This window comes from Pteropus alecto, unplaced genomic scaffold (genome assembly GCF_000325575.1).
Source record: "Pteropus alecto unplaced genomic scaffold, ASM32557v1 scaffold85, whole genome shotgun sequence".
Taxonomy (NCBI): Eukaryota; Metazoa; Chordata; class Mammalia; order Chiroptera; family Pteropodidae; genus Pteropus; species Pteropus alecto.
In genome coordinates, this window is record NW_006436280.1 from 377,230 (window position 1) to 398,292 (window position 21,063).

General features: G+C 37.3%; 1 protein-coding gene and 1 pseudogene across 3 annotated transcripts in view; both read left to right on the forward strand.

Annotated features, from left to right (window-relative positions):
- The window catches only part of OCRL (OCRL, inositol polyphosphate-5-phosphatase), a 54,303-nt gene that overhangs the window by 8,724 nt on the left and 24,516 nt on the right, over positions 1–21,063 (forward strand). For 2 of the 3 annotated variants that reach the window (XM_025046688.1, XM_025046690.1), the window contains exons 3-14: positions 2,353–2,432; positions 5,039–5,077; positions 12,013–12,123; positions 12,549–12,638; positions 13,321–13,441; positions 13,530–13,691; positions 14,898–14,999; positions 15,527–15,641; positions 16,772–16,888; positions 16,991–17,178; positions 19,107–19,218; positions 20,468–20,577. In XM_025046688.1, the coding sequence (XP_024902456.1) occupies positions 2,353–2,432; positions 5,039–5,077; positions 12,013–12,123; positions 12,549–12,638; positions 13,321–13,441; positions 13,530–13,691; positions 14,898–14,999; positions 15,527–15,641; positions 16,772–16,888; positions 16,991–17,178; positions 19,107–19,218; positions 20,468–20,577 (1,347 nt within the window). The remainder of the gene's footprint in view (positions 1–2,352; positions 2,433–5,038; positions 5,078–12,012; positions 12,124–12,548; positions 12,639–13,320; positions 13,442–13,529; positions 13,692–14,897; positions 15,000–15,526; positions 15,642–16,771; positions 16,889–16,990; positions 17,179–19,106; positions 19,219–20,467; positions 20,578–21,063) is intronic. The other variant, XM_025046689.1, reaches the window with a different exon arrangement.
- LOC112479651 lies at positions 10,723–10,841 on the forward strand (annotated as a pseudogene).

The window sequence follows — 21,063 nt, forward strand, 5'->3', positions numbered from 1 at the left end:
TATCAGCCAGTTCTTGAATTTCTTTTTTATTAATTCTCATTCTTCGGTTTCTCTCTTCTTCCTTCCAATTTATTTCTACATTTTTGTCTTTGATATTACTGATTCTTTCCTTCATTTGGTCTACTCTATTTCCCAAGCTTGCTGTTTCATTTTTCAACTCTTGCAGTGTTGTTTTTTTTTTTTTTTTTAAATCTCCAGAAGATCTATTCTGTTCTTTTTGAGGGTTCCAATCTCCTCATTCTGCTCATCTAGTTATTTTTTCAATTCCTGAAATCGTTGATATGACTCGTTTCAGATCTCATTGAGTTTTTTCAGAATTACCATCCTGAATTCTGTCATTTAAGTTGCGTATTTCTATGTAAGCTTATTTTCTGGAGATTTTTCTCTTTCTTTCAGAGATGTCTTGTCACCAAGGTAGTTCATGTAGTGTTTAGTGGACTATTTCTCTGCCTGGGCATTAATGGAAGCATATTCCACTGTTTTGTTTTTTGGTGGTTTTGTTTGTTTGTTTGTTTTTCCAGAAAGAAGATTTAATATATAAAGGTCTCTCTTTAGCCTGTTGCAAATATGACACTTTTCCTTTGGTTTCCTGTAGCGTCTAAGCCTCTTGGATCCCTGATTTATATAAAGCCTTAATAATGCCTTTTTTTCTTATAGATGTTTAATCACGCTCACTAATCTCAGTTTTAGTTTCTGTTGGTGTCAGCAACAGTTTCAGTAGCATTTGCTCAGATTCCTCTGGGCTCCGCAGTTTTCGGTCTTGGAGGATATGGGGGAAGGGGCCCTCTGGGGCTGCGGCTCAGCCTTGATTTTGCAACCACAGTGGTTAAAACTCAACTGTCATCCTGCTTCTCTGCTTTCTGCCCTGATGACTGGGCACTGCTGCTGGCCGAGGCCACAGGGAACTCACAGCTCTCCCAGGCTATTCAGAGATGTTGCTGCACCTTCTCTCCTCCCCCTCCTCCTGCAGGGAGCTCCAGCTTCGATAGGCAGCTTCTTTGTTTCTCCCAGTCCACGATCCTACACCCAGGGTTCTGATCTGTGTTAGCTCTTATGCGCAGATCCCATGCTCAGATGTTCTGGTGTGTAGTTTAAGTGTTTTCCGTTTAGTTTTAGATGCTCAGGTTATTGTTGTTTCAAGGGGAGTGATCTGGGGACGTCTCTCACTCCACTATGTTTCTCCAAACTCAACAATGCCATTTTTAAAGTCAGTAGTTGAACGGTTATATTTAAATGTTCATCTCTTTATAGCTTATTCTAGTCTTTTATTAACTAGTATTTATTGAGCACCTATTAGGAGACAAAACTGAATATAATATGGTCCTTGCTTTCAAATCAGTGTGGGAAATAAATATAACTATTATGGAATGTGTAAGTGCTATATTAGAGGGACAAGCAAATGGGATGATGGTATTGGCTCTGCTTGGTTTTGGATGAAGCTTCAGAGAAGAGGTGATATTTGAGCTGAGTCTCAGGAATAAGTGTTCCTGGCAAAAAGAACCACCTGAAGAGTGCTTGATTTGGGGAAAGTGGGGAGGTGTTCAGAATGGCTGTTTACTAGTAGGTTATACCTTGATTCTGGGGCCACTAAGGATAGTAGTAAATGAAAATTAGTATTTCAGAAGTACATAGGAATTTAGAAATCTTGCATTTCATAATGGCAGCCAATTTTTTCAGTCATATTTACCTAGAGCTACCAGCATGAAGTTGGAAACCAGAGTAAAATCACAGGGATGTAAAGGCAATCTGGTTATAATATCTGCTACCTTGTTGGCCACTGGGGTTATTTTGACCTATCCAGGAAACTGGGTACCTCTTCTTACTCCTCCATGAACCTGTATACCTGTTTGAAGAGAGAGAACCATTCTTTGGTAAAAGCTATGCATATATAATCAGAAAGCTAATTTATGAAATTCCTAATTCATTCATTCTATGAACTTGAACTACAGTTATGTGCTAGCGACTATGCTAGGTGCTAGAAATACTATGGTGAAAAAACATCCATAGTCCCTGCCCTCACGGAGTTCACACCTAGCTATTCACTCTGATGTACATACTCTGAAGATATATGTGCTGTAATTCATGCTCTTAAGATTGTAAAATTTTCTTAGGATATAGACTATTCTGTGTTCTTTATAGCAAAGAACAGTGTGAGTATTCAGATATTGATCACCACTAATATCCTTTTAGACCTAGAGCAATATCTAGCTGTCATGATGCTTAGAGCCAGGGAACAAGATACAGCAAGCCTAATCAATACAGGCTAGATTTGCATATCAACACAACAATGTATTTTATTAAATGTTTGGGTTCTTCAGTAGCTATTCATTGATGCATTCTTTTGTTTTCTAGGTTAATAATCCGGTTGCATGCGAAAGAACAACATGTTCAAGATATCATTCCTATAAATAGCCACTTTAGATGTGTTCAAGGTACTAGCTTTAATCGCTTAGCTAGTTTTATAACATTTTTCTTTGGTCATTATTGCCTGTGTCATACCATACATATTTAAATTTGTCACTACATGTGAAATGAAATGTATTACTCTTTGCATAAAAAGATAACGTTACTATTTTACCACTGAGAAGATGATCAGTGCTTTGTCTAAGAGGGCTGAAGGGTTATATTGAATAAGTGTATTCTCACTTGCTTCCCTGGCTGGGGGTTAGAGACATATGTAGTCTGTTGCCTGCATAGGTAGTCTATGCTGTCCGACCTATATGTGGATTTAAGTAACATTCTTGGGTTTAACTGACACACTGCTCGTTGTAAAATAGCAAGGTTGCTAGGATTCATACACATTCAGCTCTTTCTCCCCTCACTATCTGAAATTAAAACACTTGGCAAAATGCCTTAACAGTTTTTAATACCTTATATTTAATTGTGCTAATTCTCAAACCTTGCCATTGGTGAATTATAAGTGACTCCAGGGAGGAAATATTTGGCTTCCTGCCCTCAAATTTAGGGACCAAGAAAAGAAAATCTGTTGTTTCACCTGCTACACTGAGACTCAAAAATGAGGGGGCAGGGGAGTTGTGTAGGAGCTGTTGCTTCTGTCATGTCACATTGCTCTCGAAAGGAAATTGTTTACTAGAGAACAAATGCATTATGTTTCCAATGAGTCCATTGGCTTCATCAGACAGAAGCATTCTGTTTCAGCTATAGCTTCTTGGAAAATTTGAATCCTACCTTACATGGATTCTTTCTTAAACTACATTGAACTTTTTTAATCACAAAACTAATATATATACTGTAAAAATGATGGAAAGAACAGAAAAATATAAAGAGAAGCAAATTCCCATCCTTCAGAGATAAACACCTAAGATTTACCTTTTTTCTACACTTGGAACTTTTAGAGTGGATAGGACTCATACTATATATAGTTTTTTTGTCTGTTCCATAATATGAGTGCTTTTCCATGCTATTAATAGCTAGCTATACACTATTTTATGAATGGCTATTTTATAAATGGGTTATTTGCTAGTATAAATAGTAATTCGATGAACATCTATGTGCATAAATCTTCCTGCACATCTCTTATTTCCTTAGGATTTATTCCTATAAGTAGAAATACTAAGTGAGTGTGGCTTTTTAAGACAGTATGTGTTAAGAATTAAAATACCTGTAGTGAATAGTACCCACATTGTATAGAAGAATGAAGTTATAGCCATACAGCTTGCCCTGTGTTAGAGAGACATTGAACAAGGCACCTGCATGCCATAGCAAGTTGCTGAAGTCACCTTACTTTTCATGTTGTTACATACCCAGCCCTTTAAGGAGGAGAAAAGCCAAGAACATGACTTTAATATCCTATTAACTCTATACCTTTTTATACTACTTCTAGAGTCTCTTTTACCCTGTTTCTTTTAGTATTTTTAAAATAAGAAATAGCAGGTTGTTAGATTGGAATCTAAGAAAATATGTGCACACACATAATAGTTTCCTATAACCAAAAGAACAGTTACCTCCTTGAGTTTTCATATCTTTTCTGTTTTTTGACCTGTTCATCTATTTTGAAAATCTTATAAATACTCAGGTTTTAAATAATTAAAGTTACTAAAGAACATTGGTAAACATATAATAGCTATGTCCTGATGCCTAATTGTCCCTTGCTTCATCATGCTAGTAAGAATATTGAGACTATTTTCTAATATTACACAACTTAGTTTCTTACCAATTCCTTCTGTTGTGCCTGAATAACAGAGCCAAATATACAATCCAGGCTTGTGAGGGAGCTAGAAAAGGCTGAGACTACTCCATCTGGCTACAGTAGATCCAGGCTAACCTCAAGGAGTCAGTACCCACATTTAAACTAGCTGAGACGGTCTGGCAGGTGTTGGCCAAATACAAGGAAATTAGGGATGACAAGATGGGCTGGATCTAGACACTAGAGGTAAGAAAGGAAGTCCTGGAGAGCTATGGAGAAAAAAGAGAACTCTGAACTTGGAGACTATGCTTTGCTCCAATTTACACTTCCTTGTTGGGTGTTTGGACCCACAGATATTAATTGTAGTCTAAAGGTAAAGAACTTAAGATGTTCTGTATTCCTATATGGGACAGGGGCAGAGGTAATGGGATCATGGAAATTTTCAGAGACTAGATCTGAGTTAAAGTAATTTGCCTCTAGGCCTTTGGGGTCACTTCCTTGGCTTTTTACAAGAATTGCCTAAAGGATACAATTAAGTTATATTAAATTAATATGTTATAGTTGGGGAGAATTAAACTCATATTCACTTGAATTGACATGTTATATTCCCTACTATTGTCATTCCTTGATTTGCTTAGAGGTGTTCCGTTCAGTTACTTGATTCAGTTCATTTTTCTTTTAGTTGAATTGCTCATAATCTTTAGAACCCAGTGCTATTAAAATCCTTCTTTAAAAAAAAATGCTAACCAAAAAAAGCAAAGGATTTTTTAAAATATGTTCTACGCCCCAGGAGTGGTGACTGAGAGCAGCAGTTATTTAGTTAGGCATATACTTCTTTTGGTTGTAATGAATGGTTTTCTCATTTCTGATCCTGTTCTTCTTTTCCCTCAGAAGCAGAAGAAACTCTTTTGATTGATATAGCTTCAAACAGTGAGTATCTTTCTGAATGGAATTGATTTTCATTCAACAAATATTTACTTGAATTCGCACCCTATTTAAGACACCTTTTTTTGCACATCCTTTATCTTACCAACGTATCCTGTATTCTCCACTTTCTTCAAGCAACCATACGAATTAGCATTGTTTCCCAAAAACATTTAGGCTAAGCATAAGAAAAAACGGGTGGCTAGTAAGACTCTTTAAAAAAGTTGAAAAGATGACATACTTTTCTAATGCTGAACTTTTTTGAGCTACCAGTATTATTGCTATCAGTTAAATCATTGCTGTGAAATTGATAATTGTAGGAAGGCCTAGAAAATGTTTAAAGCACATAAGGTTTATGATTTTTTTTGCTGTTTTTTTAACTGCTGTTTTAAGCTTTTTCCCCTCACCTGCTTATTAATTTTACATGTTAAATTATGGTTTCCTTTGTTATATTATTTTGGGAGGCTGTATTGTCCTTCTTGTACCAGGCATACCTTTTTTTCTTAAAATAATTTTGGTATTTTATTTAAGCCCCATTCCCTCAAGGCATCCCTTCATTAGAGAGAACATGATCTCTTCTTACTGTTTTCATTCTTTCATTTGCATCTCTTTGAAGCAAATCATCATTGACTTTCTATGCAAACTGTTCTTTATCATATGATTATACTGTGTTATGGGGAGGAGAAAATAAACATTTGAATGCTACTGTGACAACTCTGTGGTTGCTATGGAAAAGAGTATGTGACCACATGAATCTAAATCAAACTGGTTGCCTTATCTCATGATCGAGTCCTTACATGAGTGGGGCTTGGCTCTTAGCTTGGAGCTGTGGATTATACATACTTTTATTTAGACACAGTCCCTATCCTTGGCACCATTAATTTGCATTGAACAGTTTACATGGGCTTTTTCTGGTTTGGGTTCTATTATTCTTTTCTTTGGTCATGGACTTTGGAAGTCTAAGGGCTGATCCTGAAAGGCTAAGTAAACTCAGCTGCTGGCTTCTACTGCAGGTACACAAGAAATCAAAAATAACTTAATATCTATGTCTTATTGTGCTTAGAAAGGAGAAGGCGAAAAGAACACTAAAAAAGCAAAATATGAGCAAAGGTAACTGATGCTGCGAAAAAAAACATACTGAAATGTCCTGCTCTTGGTGTGGAAATAGGTATTTAATTCAAAGCTGAAAAGTTAAACCAAGCTGTGCCTTTTCCCTTATAAACACCTAATTTATGGCATTAGTTTTTTTTTGGTTTGGTTTTGTTTTTTACCTCTCCTACATAGAAATTAGACACGTGTTGTTTTGTCCAGAGTTCAAGTTATTAGATCATAACCATTTGAATTTTTGTTATTCCTTTGTGATTTCTGTCCACTTAGTAATATTTACACCGAAACCAGATTTTATCTTCATCCTCGGGCTTCATACATAAACTTTAAAGTACACAGTATGTTACAGGAGAGGGACCCTGGGTTTGTTAGGCAGGCCTGATTTTAGTGTAAATATGTATTTTCCCATTATCTGGATGTTGATAGTAAATGGTTTCAAATCATTTTTTTCTGATGTCCAGATAATATATCTTCATTATATACAATTTGAAATTTTCAAAAAGTTTAAAGTATCAAAATTATGCTCCTGCAATCTAGAGATCACCACTGTGTTTAACATTTTTATGTATCTCTTCTACTCTTTTATTTATGCTTTTACATAATTGGAATCCTTTTATGTAGGTTTTATCATGCATTTTCATTTAATGTTGTATTGTGGCATTTTCCCATGTCATTTAAAGATATTTAAAAACATGATTTTTAATGACTAAGATTTCAACACAGATATGTGCCAAACACTCCTTTATTTATTCATTATTCAACATATATTTGTTGAGCACCTTCTATTTGCCAGGCTCTAAGTGCTACACAAGCAGTAGAGAACCACATAGATAAGGTTGCTGTTCCTGCTTTGATTCGTCTTCTGTGCTATTTGGTACTAGTGTTATATAGATACCTATAATTCATTAATTCATTCCATAGAAATATGAATACCTTTTAGGTGCTAGGCACTGTGCTAGATTTTAGGGATTATAGCAGAAAACAATATAGTCATGGTACTTCATAGAACTTAGTGCAAGAAACAGATTTGAAGTTGAAAGTGTAGATACATACTTACAAAACTTGCAGTTTTGATAAATGCTGTCAAGGAGAAATACAAAGAGTTTATAAGAGGGCTAACTAAATTAGGCAGGGTGATCAGGGGAGACCTCTTTGAAGAAGTGACATTTAAATTGAGACCAGAGGGACTAAGAGGTGAATATGGGGAAGAAAAGAGTATTCCAGGTAAAGGGAACCACATGTGAAAAGGTCCCAAATTGAAAAATAACTTGACACTTTCTTGAAATGAAAGAAGGCTAGGGTGCCTGGAATAAGGCTTAGGCACCAAGGTAGGATGAGCTAGAGCCAAATCCGATAGGATCTTCTAAGCCATGATAAGGAATCTGGATTTTTAGATTTAAAAGAAAATAGGAAGAATATGAAAGATTTTATATTGGAATGTCATCATTTGCATGGAAGCCAGTTAGGAGGCTGTTTTGGTAGTTTAAGCTAGAGAGTGTGGTAGAAGTAGAGATGAAGAGAAATGGAAAGATTTGATTAATGTTTTTGGAGGTTAAATCAACAGGTTGGTTTGGGTGTAGTAGTGAGAGGAAGAGAAGGGTCAAGGATGAATCCAGGTTTCTGGCATGAATGTGGATAATGGTACCACTTGCAGATATAAGAACATTACGGGATTACAAGAGGAATGATATTTCCTATGGGGGATCATAAATTCACTTTTAGCTATGTTTAGTTTAAGATTTCTTTGAGACATTTGAGTGTAGAGGATAAAAGTTGTAAATGTATGCATCTGAAGCTCAGAAGACAGGTCTGGGTCACTAGCACATAGTTGGTATTTGAAACCAAGAGTGATGATATGATTGCATGTAGAGCTGTGCCATCAGATGTAGTAGCCACGAGTTACATGTGCCTATTTAAATTAATTAGTAATAAAACTGGGAATTCAATTCCTCGGTTGCACTAGTCACATTTCAAGTGTTCATTAGCCACGTGTGGTCATTGGTTGCCATATTAGACAACACAGTTATAGAACATGTCCCTTATCACAGAAAGTCCTATTGGACAATGCTATAGAGTAAGTAAAACTTTTAGGATTGAACTCTAAGGAACTCTGCTTTGTAAAGGTTAGATAGAGAAGGAGATACCTCAAGGGGCACTGAAAACTAGTGATGAGAGAGAGAGAGAGAGAGAGAGAGAGAGAAAGAGAAAGAGAAAGAGAAAGAGAGAAAGAGAAACTATGTGAATATGGTGTCATAGAAGTCTTTAGAAAAAAATATTTCAAGGAGTGGTCAACTATTGATTTCTGCTAATAGGTCAAACGAGATGACTGAAGAATATCCATTGGATTTAGCAATGTGGAGGTTATTGGTGACCTTAACAAAGCCATTTCATAAGGGTTGTGGAAACCAAAGTCATTTTTGGAGTGAATTAAAGAGAAAAATGGGAGGTGAGGAAGTAGCTTGGTTTTTTGAAGAAGCTTGACTGCAAAGAAGAATATAGATATGGACTAGAATCGGAGGGAAATATGGGGTTTAGGAAGATTTTTTGTTTTTAAAATGGGGAGGATCTAGAACACAATTTAATGCTGATGAGAAGTAGCCTATGAAAGGGAGAGGTTAAAAATATTGGGAGGAAGTGTCTAGGAATGATTGTGAGTGTACAATTTCCGAGAGAATCAGAGAGGTTGTAATTCAAAGAGAGGGTGACCTTTGATAGGAGTACTTTTCTTGTATCAGAAGGGAAAAGAGATGAGTAAAAATACAGGATGGCTTCCATTTTCTCTGAAATATGAGGTGAGGCAATCAACTTGTAATGAGAGGGCTTGAAAAGAGGGGGATCCAGAAATTGAGGATAAATGAGAAGGTATGAAATAGTTGTTCTTGATAGTCACAGGAGACTGATTGACTATGGAAACTTAGTTGCTTCCTATCGTAGAGTGCCCAATTGAGGTTAGTTATCAATTTATAATGGTGTGTGTGTGTGTGTGTATCTGTGTCTATGTGTACACAGATTAAGTACAGAGAAGGCAATTAGTTGGATTTCTGAGGGTTGATTGTTAGCCAGGTAGGTGCTATGGAAGAACAGAGTGGTAAGGCAGTTCTGGGTATTTGGAACAGAGTATAATGATGTCATATGTTTGGTAAAAAGGGAAGCGAAAGTAGGAGGGAGTGAATGGATACTGAGGAAGTGAAGGGATCAATGAGCTGGAGGTTCCCATGTGAGCAAGGAAGCTGGAAGAAGTAACAGGTCAGAGTGGGATGTCTGAATTAGAGTTTTATGAAGTGGTGATGTTTCTATGATGAAAAGGTCCAGGGTATAACTGAGGGAGTTCCAGTAGGGACTGAGGGAGTATGTGGCTGAGATGGAGGGGCAAGATCATTGGATAAGGCAGTTGAAGGCATTGACCGGGTTTTCTGTGTTAATTTTGAAGGGACCCAAAATTAAGGCAGAAGTTTGAGTGGAGAGGAAGTCTTATGAGTCAGGTATTGAACCCTGGATTCAGAATTTTCTGGGAGGATAGTAGATGATCTCATGGAGGAAGGAATAGAAGAAGCTGGTATAGCCCATTGGGTGAGACTCAAAGGAGAAAAGATTTTACCTCAGGGAGGAGAGGGAATGGCCTGGAGATAGCATTATGACAAATAAGGACACCAGTCTTAAATTACATAGGATATGAGAGACTATAAACAGCCTTCACTTCAGAGAGCTACAGGGAGAGTTCTGTTCTCAGGGACCAGTCAGTTGCAGGTGACTCTGATTTTCAATCTGGATGCACATTAGAATCACTCAGAGAGTATTTTAAAAGCTACCAATGTGTGGACTTTACCCACAGAGATTGTTTTATTGGCCTGGGGTGGAGCCCAAGTATCAGTATTTTAAAAAGTGCCTCTAGTAATTCAAATACAGCCATAGTTGGGAACCACTGAGAGATGCAGGGAATGTTCAGAAGAGAAGTTGAGGATCTAGGAGTGTTTGCTGATTACAAAGAGTCCAGAGGGTTTTGGAAGGGAGCCAAGTACAAGGTTAGGTCGTGGGATAATTTGTCCTCTTTCCCATGCAACATGTTGAGGCAGTATCTAGTGTTATTTTGTAAGCAATTTCTGGAGTCTTCTGTTTGTTAAATGGATTAGTTTATTTTTTATGTTTGCTAAAATATATCTTTCAAGGATTATGGGAGAGAGGTATATGTTCTTGTTCTGTTTCTTTCAGATAGAAACTTCTCTCTCTCTCTCTCTCTCTTTTTTTTTTTACTGCTTCTGATATAAATTATCTGAGAAAGAAAAGATTGCTCATACCCTGAAGGAGTTTTCAAGGCTGCTCCTAATTGGTGATCTTTGTTTTTCCCCTCCTCCTTACAGTGGCACCATCGTTCATTTTCTTATTTCTGGTCCACTTGGATGCCTTCTTTTTCATTTCTCTGTTTTCATCTCTTTTCTTCTTCTGACCATTAAATCTATGAAGATAGAAACTTAAGGAAAGGCAAAGGAAAAGAGGAGAGTCAAAGGTTCAGAAGTGAATTTCCACCATAAGAAACTAGGATTTTCTTCTATGGCCATGCCACCCTAAACGTGCCCGATCTCGTCTGACCTCGGAAGCTAAGCAGGATTGGGCCTGGTTAGTACTTGGATGGGAGACCACCTAGGAATACCAGGTGCTGTAGGCATAAAAAAAAAAATAAAAGAAACTAGGATTTTCATTTCATTTTCTCACTTCTTTATTACTTACAAGTGTGAAAAAGTCCAGTTAAACAGTTATATATTAAATGCCTTCTGTCTGCAAAGTCTGTCATCATTATTGCCTGTAAAGTGACCAACCATCCCTGTTTGCCTGGGACTTTCCCGGCCTTAGCTTTGAAAGTCCTGAGTCCTGAGAAGTCCCTCAGTCCCAAACAACCCTGGGTAGACCATCAAAAGTTACGTTGGATAACCTGTATGTGCCCCCTGCCTCTTGCTCTTAAGTAGCTTATAGTTTCCAGAGGAATGAGAAAGCAATACATATAGTAAGTCAGTTAAAATAAATATATAAACAAGTACATAGGTTTCCTGGATCACCATATCCAGATGATTGATACAGATGATAACTATAGGGCATCAGAAAAAGGGAGACAGTATGTTGTATACATAAGAAACTAAAGTCCTAGATAACCTCGCTTCTAATTATACTGTTTTCCAATTGGCTATACTTGAACCAAACCACTCATGACCATAGGTCATTATATTGCTTTTGTGAGTTTATTCAAGATGTACATTTTTCTCTTGTAATGAGGTATAGATGCTTCTTTTCGGAATGACTCAAACCAATCCCACAATTCTTTTCTTTTTTAATTAGTTTGTAAATTCAGTTGGCTAAGTATAGTTTGTACCTAGGAACAAGCCATCCTATTTCCTTTATTCCCTTCATGCTTCAGATACTCTTACTATATGATCTGGATTTAAAATAGTAGGAATTTCCAGCTGAGAGATGGGGGAAGGGTAGTTGGAGAATTAATCTTTTACTAGAATTTGGTGGTCCCTGCATTAACATCTAAGAGATATATCAGAATGTAGAAAACTATGATTTTAGTATGTATCATATCACTCTATTAGGCTGCTCATTGACATAGTCATTAGCCCTTTAGATTTCCTTCTCCACATCACCCCTAAATCCTGCATCTCCCTACTACCACCACTACCACCATGATGAATACCTTGATCTTGTAGACATACTTCCTATATTAGAGGTCTGGGATATTTGTGATGTGGACCTTGTCTTATTAAACTGGTAAGTTGGGAATACAATCCCAAGAAAACATTGTATTCCATAGCTCTGTGTGTATGGATTTCAAATCTCTTTAGGTGGCTGCAAAATTCGGGTTCAGGGGGACTGGACCAGAGAGCGCCGCTTTGAAATCTCTGATGAGGAGCACTGTTCGAAGTTCTTGTCAAAGGTCCTTGCAGCTCAGGAAGGTAACTCAAGACTCAGAAGTTTTCTTTCTACTATTTTAATGGGAGTGAAATTCTGATATGCTGATACAGAGGTAAGCAGCCGTGAGCAAAGTACCTCACCCCCTGAGCTTTGATAGCTGAATTTCTTTAAATTCAGAAATGACCCCAGGGATGGGTTAGGGAACAAGTGTATTTGACTTTAAGGACACTGAGCCAATTTCCAGGATCTCTACAGTCATGGCATGGACATCTTACTGCAGACTGTAATCTGCCTTCTACTCCCAGATGATCCCCAAGCTGCCCTCATTTTCTTAGTCTTTTCCTTTATATTCAAGAATACTACTGGCCCTGCATTTGAAGAGTGCTGAGTGAATGGCTTTTGGTTATGGTAAATTCTGCTCAATGAAGGGCTCCTCAGTTTCTGACCATGAACCTTATCTCTCCAGCACAGTCACAACTTCTTGTTCCAGAGCAAAAGGACTCATCCAGCTGGTACCAGAAATTAGACACTAAGGACAAACCTTCTGTCTTTTCAGGTACTGAAAAGATTCTTTTCGTGGTTGTTTTGCTCATTGCTGAGTCAGTAAATTTTATCTGGATAGATAAAATAATGTAGATTAATGTCAACGTCAGACACTTCCTATAGAGTGGTTGTATGGAGTCCATGCCCACTGACTGTTGTACACTCCTTATTCTTTCTGTGGTATGTTAGCCCTTCAGGAGCCAGCTTAGCAGTGTGGTAAAAAATGCAGGTACTAGAGCCACACTGCCCGGGTTTGAATTCCAAATCCTACAACATACTAGTTATATGACCTTGATCAAGTTACTCAACAACTCTTAGCTTTCATTTGTTTTTCTGTGACATAGGAAGATTTTTAATAGCACTGACCTCAGTGGGGATCTTTGCATTGACTAAGTGAGATAATAATATAATCCCTTACTATCAACCAAGCTTTGTACTAAGTCTTCAGCAAATGTTAGCACTCATGTAAGGTCCAAATTAATGTAACTTACTGTTGTTCTAGTTAATATGTCAAGTACTTCAAGGACAGACATGCATCTTCCCCCAACCTAAGTTATCATTACCTTTTTGTTTGGTATTTGCCTTTGACCATGTACTGATCAAATCAAAACCACTGATCAAAGCAAAGCCCTATCTATCCTGGCTAAGTTGGATGTTAGCTCTCCCTCCTTTGACACTGGGTTCTGTTCCTTCAGGGCTTCTTGGATTTGAGGATAATTTTTCATCTATGAATTTAGACAAGAAGATAAATTCACAGAATCAGCCTATGGGGATTCATCGGGAGCCCCCACCTCCACCCCCTTCAGTGAACAGAATGTAAGTCCCGTGTCAAAACATATTTCCCATGTAAGTGACTTTTCTATTTTAGGCAGTTTCACTTTTGAATTTCTCATTTATTTGCTAGGCTTCCACGTGACAAGGAAGCTTCTAACAAGGAACAGCCCAAAGTGACCAACACCATGCGGAAGCTCTTTGTACCAAATACCCAGTCTGGGGAGCGGGAGGGTCTCATCAAACATATCCTGGCAAAGCGAGAGAAAGAATATGTCAACATTCAGACTTTCAGGTACTCTCTTTTACTTACTGAGGTATAGCAGAAAATGGCCTTTTGATATTTAAGGTATTAGTTTAATTAGCTTAATTAGGAGTCAAAGCATAATAAAAAGGAATGGTCAGCTAATTCAAGACCCCGTCTCTATCCAAAATAATGCAAATACTACAATTTCTCTTGGATTTTCTAACTACTGATGATACCATGTCTATTAATGTTTCTATCTACTCTTAGAGAACCAAATCAAGCTCACATGTACTAGAGAACTGTTCCTTAGCACATTCCATAAGCAAGTATGTTTATCTACCTGGCCTGCCAAATATTTCCCCACTAATATTGGAAAATTAAAGTCCACCATTACTACTAGATCTTAACTTACTTAATTTTAATAGTTAACTAATGAAAGTTTTGCCTAATCCTCTTGATAGTGAAGTCTGTCTTGGATTTTTCCCTCTGTATTATATTTTTCATGTCACCTTGTTGATATCTTCTTTTCTGGGCCCAGTGTGTATGGTATGTGGTATGGCATGGCCTAGTATGTTTCCCAGTGTACAAAGCAGTAACACTTTGTTATTTGTGAATAGCCTGTACCCTTCTAGCCCAAGATTCCAGTCACATGTGCCATCACATTATGCCTCATTTATTCTAATTTAATTGTAACTATATCCCTGTGACAAAACCTCCAGTTCCTCTTCTTCCCATCATGCTTATATTCGTATATAAACAGTTAAGACAATCATGAGTTTTCCCTTGTGCTTACCCCCTTAATACTGTATCTGCCTCAACAGAATTTCCTACATGAGTGTCCTTGTAATCCTTTGGGAAGTAAGTTTTTGGATTCAACTACAGCTCCTTACACAACAGTAATCCATATCAGACATGCTTATAGCATGAAGGTACCTCTTTACCATCCACAAACTCTCTTCAAATATGAGTTCGAATGGAGTTTAATTGAAAGGAAATGTGGTAGAGCAATTAACTCTGTGTATTTAAAATAGAGACTTGGTTCCTTTTTGTAGATTCACCTAATGTAAAACTTAGAATAAGTTCACTGCCTTTGTGTTCTACATGCAGAAGGTTTTACTTACGTGTGTGGCAAAACATTTGAGAAATTATGTTGGCTTATCGTTAACATACCATTGTCTTAGAAGTGATGAGAGAACTTCCATTAGTTCATTCTTGACCTTTGTTTTTACATTATTTTTTGGTATTACATATTAGATTTTTTGTTGGAACTTGGAACGTGAATGGCCAGTCTCCAGATAGTGGATTAGAACCATGGCTGAACTGTGATTCGAATCCTCCTGATATCTACTGCATTGGGTAAAGAACACGTCTAGAATTTCCTTTTGGCTATGTTTAGTGTTAGTTCACATGACATTTTGCCTTCTTTTTTTAAAAAAAAACTATTTGGTAAAAACCTACTGTAGACTATAAATGAGAGTTAACTTGTAGGTCAAATTTGTGAGATCACAAAGGAACAGATACCTAAAATGGTGTAAGGAAGCATCTAGATCTCTCGAAAGACATAGAAAACTATGTTCTTCCTAGAAACTAAGACATGACTTCAATTCTAACAGTGTCTGTCCCTAGGATATATAATCAAAGCTCTACTGTTACCCCATATGGAGGTTTTTTTGTTTAAATCTTGTATAGCCTGTGCATATGCTTGTGGGGAGTCTTTGAAAAAGAAAGCTACTTGTCCTTACTGATCACCTGGGTCAACAAAATAGTTCTTTAAAATTTCTCTTTTCCATGCTTTTTTTTCATCTGATGTCTCATAATAGGACAGGAGGTAGTCAGAGATAATTATGGGATATGTATAGATCTCACATCCTCTTGCTTCTCAGATTTCAAGAGCTAGACTTGAGCACAGAAGCCTTTTTCTACTTTGAATCCGTAAAAGAACAAGAGTGGTCCATGGCTGTGGAAAGGGGTTTGCATTCCAAAGCCAAGTACAAGAAAGTAAGCCACATTTAATTATCTTTTTTAGTATATGACTAAATAGAACTCCCTAGAAGTTATTCTTGTTATCTATGGCTTGTTCCAAAAGATGGTTTAATTGCATTCTTTCCCACATATAATACGGGAACAGGGCAGACTAATCCTTTTTATACCTATTTCCTGGGGAAAAAAAATTTCCCTGAGCTTCCTGATTCTATATATTCATAGCTCGGGTAGCTTTTAGGAGAAAGAAAAAAAGAATTTTGTTCTCATAACAATAATTAACTCAAACTAATTACATGTAAGGTAACTGATTTGTGCACTAAGAGTTAAGATTGAAGTTGTTAACCAACATGGTCAGAACTGGATGCTTACAGAAAACCAGTCTGAAGCATGTGGGTACTTAGGGTATGCTTTGGAATCAGAGCACGAATAGAAGTGTTGTGGAGTTTAAACGAGTTCTAAACTTGGTTGCAAGTCAAGAGTAGAGTTGACTTTAGCAAGGTGGACCAATTTGTTGGTCTTTAGAGGGCCCAAGGTAGAGGCTACCAGAAGAGGTATTTTAATTTCAGGGCTACCATAGTAAGACCTGTAAAAGGAGTCATCTGCCTGAGTAATTTTTGTCTATATCTTCTAACAGTTGATGTAGGTTATAAAACTCCTGATGGTGTTATAGGTCCCTAGCTAATACATATTTCAGACATTACTAGCTCTAGTTCACAGATTTAAAATGATCGAAATAAAAAGGATTGCTGTTTTATAAATGTCAATTTCTTAGGAAATTGGAAATTGGAAACTAGGAAGGAGGGGAAAAAGGAACAAGCTGGGATAGAGGCTTTCTCTTTATTATTTGACTTTTTAATGCTCCTTACTTCTGATAGGCTAAAAAGTGATTAAAATAATGGGTCTAGAGCACAGTTCACTCATTGTCCCCAAAGACTTTTAACCCTTACTGGTCAGAGCCAGATAAGAGTTCACCAGAGAAATTTCGTTCTTGATTTATGAGGTCAACTAGGAAATGAGATGATTTGGATTCAAATTTGGGCATCTTTCTATCTTTTTGGTAGAAAATTAGTTGTGGGAAGTTAGATATGTGGTATCTAAAAAGAATGGTATTAACATGAACTTTTCTAACTCCCTGGAACTCGTAGGTTCAACTAGTTCGCCTTGTTGGGATGATGCTTTTGATATTTGCCAGAAAGGATCAGTGGCGATATATCCGTGATGTTGCTACAGAAACAGTTGGAACTGGAATCATGGGGAAAATGGTGAATACCTTAGGAAATGAGCTTGATTATTATTTATGTCTGTATGAAGTTCAGTTGATACATGTGTCTTTGTTCTAACTGAATAATTACTCTTGCCAACAGGGAAACAAGGGTGGGGTAGCTGTGAGATTTGTATTTCACAACACTACCTTTTGCATTGTCAATTCCCACCTGGCTGCCCACGTGGAAGACTTTGAGAGAAGGAATCAAGATTATAAGGACATCTGTGCACGAATGAGTTTTGTGGTCCCAAATCAGACCCTCCCACAGCTGAACATCATGAAACATGAGTGAGTGGTTAAATCTCCTTTAGCCTTTGAATAGTGGGGCTGAGAAGAGATTAAACATGGCAGGAAACTATAGAACTGTGACGAGTGAGGGATTACCATTTAGGGATTGGGAGTCACAAAGAAGAGAGGACTTTTGAGAAATAACAGATTCATTGAGGCAGAGAAATTGGATTTGCTATCAGAGGAAAGGTTAGTTCTGTTAGAGAGCATCTAGAGTAATGCAGAAAGGGTCTGTCAGTTGGAGTCAGTTTTTTTTTTATCATTACAAAGTAGAAATGTTCATCATGAATGTAATAATAGATAAAATTAAAAGTAAAATTTCCTCATCATACCCTCTGCTCTCCCCAGCCAGTCCCTTTCTCCAAAGGAAACCACTGTTAGCAGTTTGGTGTGTATCCTTCTAGGTCTGTGCTGTCCAATATGACAGCCAGTAGTCATGGGTAGCTAAGGGTACTGGAAAGCAGCTAGTTTGAGTTGAGATGTCCTGTAAGCATAAACTAATCAGTGAGTTTCAGAGATTTCATATGGAAAACATGTCAAATTTTCAAAATTTTAAATATTGATTACGTGTCGAAATCATAATAATTTGGATATATTGAGTTAAATGAAATTTATTGTTAAAGTTATTTTCATTTGTTTCTTTTACTTTTTAAATGCAACTACTAGAAAATTTTTAATTACCTTCACTATGTGCATTGTATTTCTTTTGAATAGTGTTGTTCTAGACTTTGTCTATGCACATACACACGCCTACTTGTTATATAGGACTATATTATTCTATTCATTGTGGATCTCTTTTCAAGCCAGTATATATAGATCTACATTATTCCTTTTAATAGCTGTGGCATTAAGAATAAGGGTGGCAAAGATTTAAAGACCCCAGTGAATCAGTAGGATAATATAAGAGAAAGGCTAGTGAAGAATGAGACTTAAGGATATAGAAGCAGAAATCAGTTGAGAAATGTATTGAGTGGTAGAAAATGATTAGTCGTAAATTAGTTTGGAAAAAGTCATTTGAGATGGGAATTATAGGAAAACAAAAGATAATTTAGGGGTATTAGAATCAATAGAGAGTAGGGTGATTGAGGACAGAGTAGGGAAGAGTAGCGATGTTGGCCCGTTTCCATATAGTCTCAACAATTAGGAACATATGAAATTCTTTTCCACAGTGAAATCAAGACCTTGATATTAATGTCATAAAGTTGCCCTGAAATTTTATAGATTTATTTCCCTAAGGTTCCAGAAATTTCATGTTGCACTTAAGATTGGCAGAGACTCATTCAGAACTTGCGATAGCTTATAGGAGAATCCATTTTGATACAGTTTCAGGGTCTCACCTGTGGGATTCTCAGCACATTTAAGAGTCTGTTGCTGTGATTGGGAGCCTGAGGATCACATGGGAGCCTGCATCCCATAGTATGCCAGTCTCTTTCCTGCCTGGGATTTGGAGTGCAGATCTGGTGCAGCGATAGACAGATTGGCTGCAGTGGAAAGCCCCAGATTCACTTTTCCTAGTGAGCCCTGCCTATGAGAGCTGTTGTTCGGGCCACGCAGACCTTAGCGAAGAGTCTGCAGAACATCAGGGCTTAGCGAGGCAGAAAACATTCAGATTCCCCAAGAGACCTGGCAAACAACCAGGCAAAATTTTACTGAAAGCTAGTTCAGTAAATAAACTACATGGTTCTCTCAGGCAGTTAACTCCTTGGCTTCTGAATCCCATACATATACTGTATTTCCCCATCTTTGTTCTTCGTGTATGGAGTGCCTATCCACCCACCTATTTTGTAATCCCTAGTCTCTCTCAGGTTGTCAGATAGCGATAAATGAATCCTTATCAATAATCTACCCATTTTTCTGCTCTCCATTCTTCTCTGATTGATTTTTATGCTAATTATTGGTACTTCATTTATATATTTCTTGATCTTCAGTGTTGTTATATGGTTGGGAGATTTGAACTATAGACTTTGCATGCCTGATGCCAATGAAGTGAAGGGTCTTATTAACAAGAATGACCTTCAGAGACTCTTGAAATTTGACCAGGTAAGTATATTTTCATTTTATAGGTACTTTCTTAGATAGCAGATAAAATTGTTAGGTTTATGAGATAGATGTGTGGAAGGTGTGACTTACTCTAGAAATAGATGGAAAGGTCTCATTGTCTTGGGGAACAGTGTGACTAGTGATGCAGTGAATACACACAAGGTTTGTAGTGCATTTATTAAGCACTTAGGTGGTAGAAAGAGAGATAGTTTTAGTGATAAAAATATATAAGGTTTATTCATCAAGTCTTTATCAAGAAGAGATTTGTGTCAGTAAGTTGAGGAATGGTTGGGATGAATTGGAGAACACTTCCTGGAGGAAGTGGGCCTTCAGCTGTGTTGATGTAGTTTGGCAGATGGAGCAGGGAAAGCTGCTCTGTGATTACTTGGCAGGCTCAGCAACATCTTGGCAGTAAAAGGGAGGCCCTGTGAGGGGATTGGGAAGCACAGAAGAAAAGTCTGGTACAAATAGCACAGACTGTGGTCTGATAAAAATTGATTGAAAAGTTTGGGATAGCTAGGTTATGGATGCTAAAACCTGTGGGGAAAGCATCGATTTGGTAACATGTATATAAAACTTGATATTCAGGAAGCTAGTTTTCTGTTAATTTTCCTTGGAACCTAGCACGTGACTTGAATTTTTATTTCAGCTTATGGATACTGGCTGCTAAAAGTGAATGTTTCTTAATGAGGAAAGAAAATGTTTCAACTTGATTTGAATGTCTTTAAATCTTTGTGTGAGACCTTTTGATTTTCTTTAGTTAAAATTCAGGTGTTTTATAGTAGAATGGTTTTTGTAGTAAGCCTGTCTTGGCCAAGTCTTCCTTCGCATTGAGGTTACCTGGCTAATTTCTTTATATGGCATCCTCTCCTGCCTCCAAAGAGCATACAGTTGGAATAAATTTGGAGTCTTATGTAATTCTAGTAAATAGTTGAGCAAGGATAACTTTCAAAATGATCTGTAACTATTTGCTGAATTTGGCTTTAGGAATTATTCATTCAACATTGTGTGCTTTTTTAAAAAATTAAAATTGTACTGGATGGTTCCTGTCCAACTTCAGGGAACTGGTGAGTTTAGGTGCTGTGAGGCTACAGAAATTTTATTTCATAAGGTACAGAAATTTTATTTATGTACTCTGACAATGGCAAAGGCTGTGAAATTAGATACTTCGGAATGGCTGATCAGTATGATTGTCACTTATTTTAAGATGGTATTACCCTGCTTATGTGATGCTTCTTTCCCTTGCCAGCTAAATATTCAGCGCACACAGAAAAAAGCTTTCGCAGACTTCACCGAAGGGGAAATCAAGTTTATCCCCACTTATAAGTATGACTCTAAAACAGATCGATGGGATTCCAGGTAAAGTAGCAAGAACCTCCTCATGGAATATGTTAAGACCCTATATTATTTCTGTCCATCCATACTGGTGAAGGGCTAGGAAATTTTTAGGTCATGCAGAAGCAGATATGAAAAATCTAATGGCTCAGTACTATTACAGAAGTTTTTAATTCATGTGTACTCAAAGGTGAGTGTATCTTAAAAACGTATAACTTCTATATCAGGGCTGTTAAAGTTTTATGGACTGCCTGCAATGCCTTATTTCTGTCACCTCAGCAGACTTGCTTAGATTTTTGACCTTCCTGATCTTGCCCCTATTTCCTTACCATTGCCCTGTTCTGTTTTTTCCAAACTGTTTCTTAACTTTTTAACTTAAGACACCAGGAGATGAAAACAAAGAGCCATGAAAGGTTTTTCTAGCACAGTGATTCTCAGTCCTGAGTACATATTAGAATCTCTTCGTGCTTTAAAAAATACTGATGCCTGGGCCCAACCTATGTAACTGAT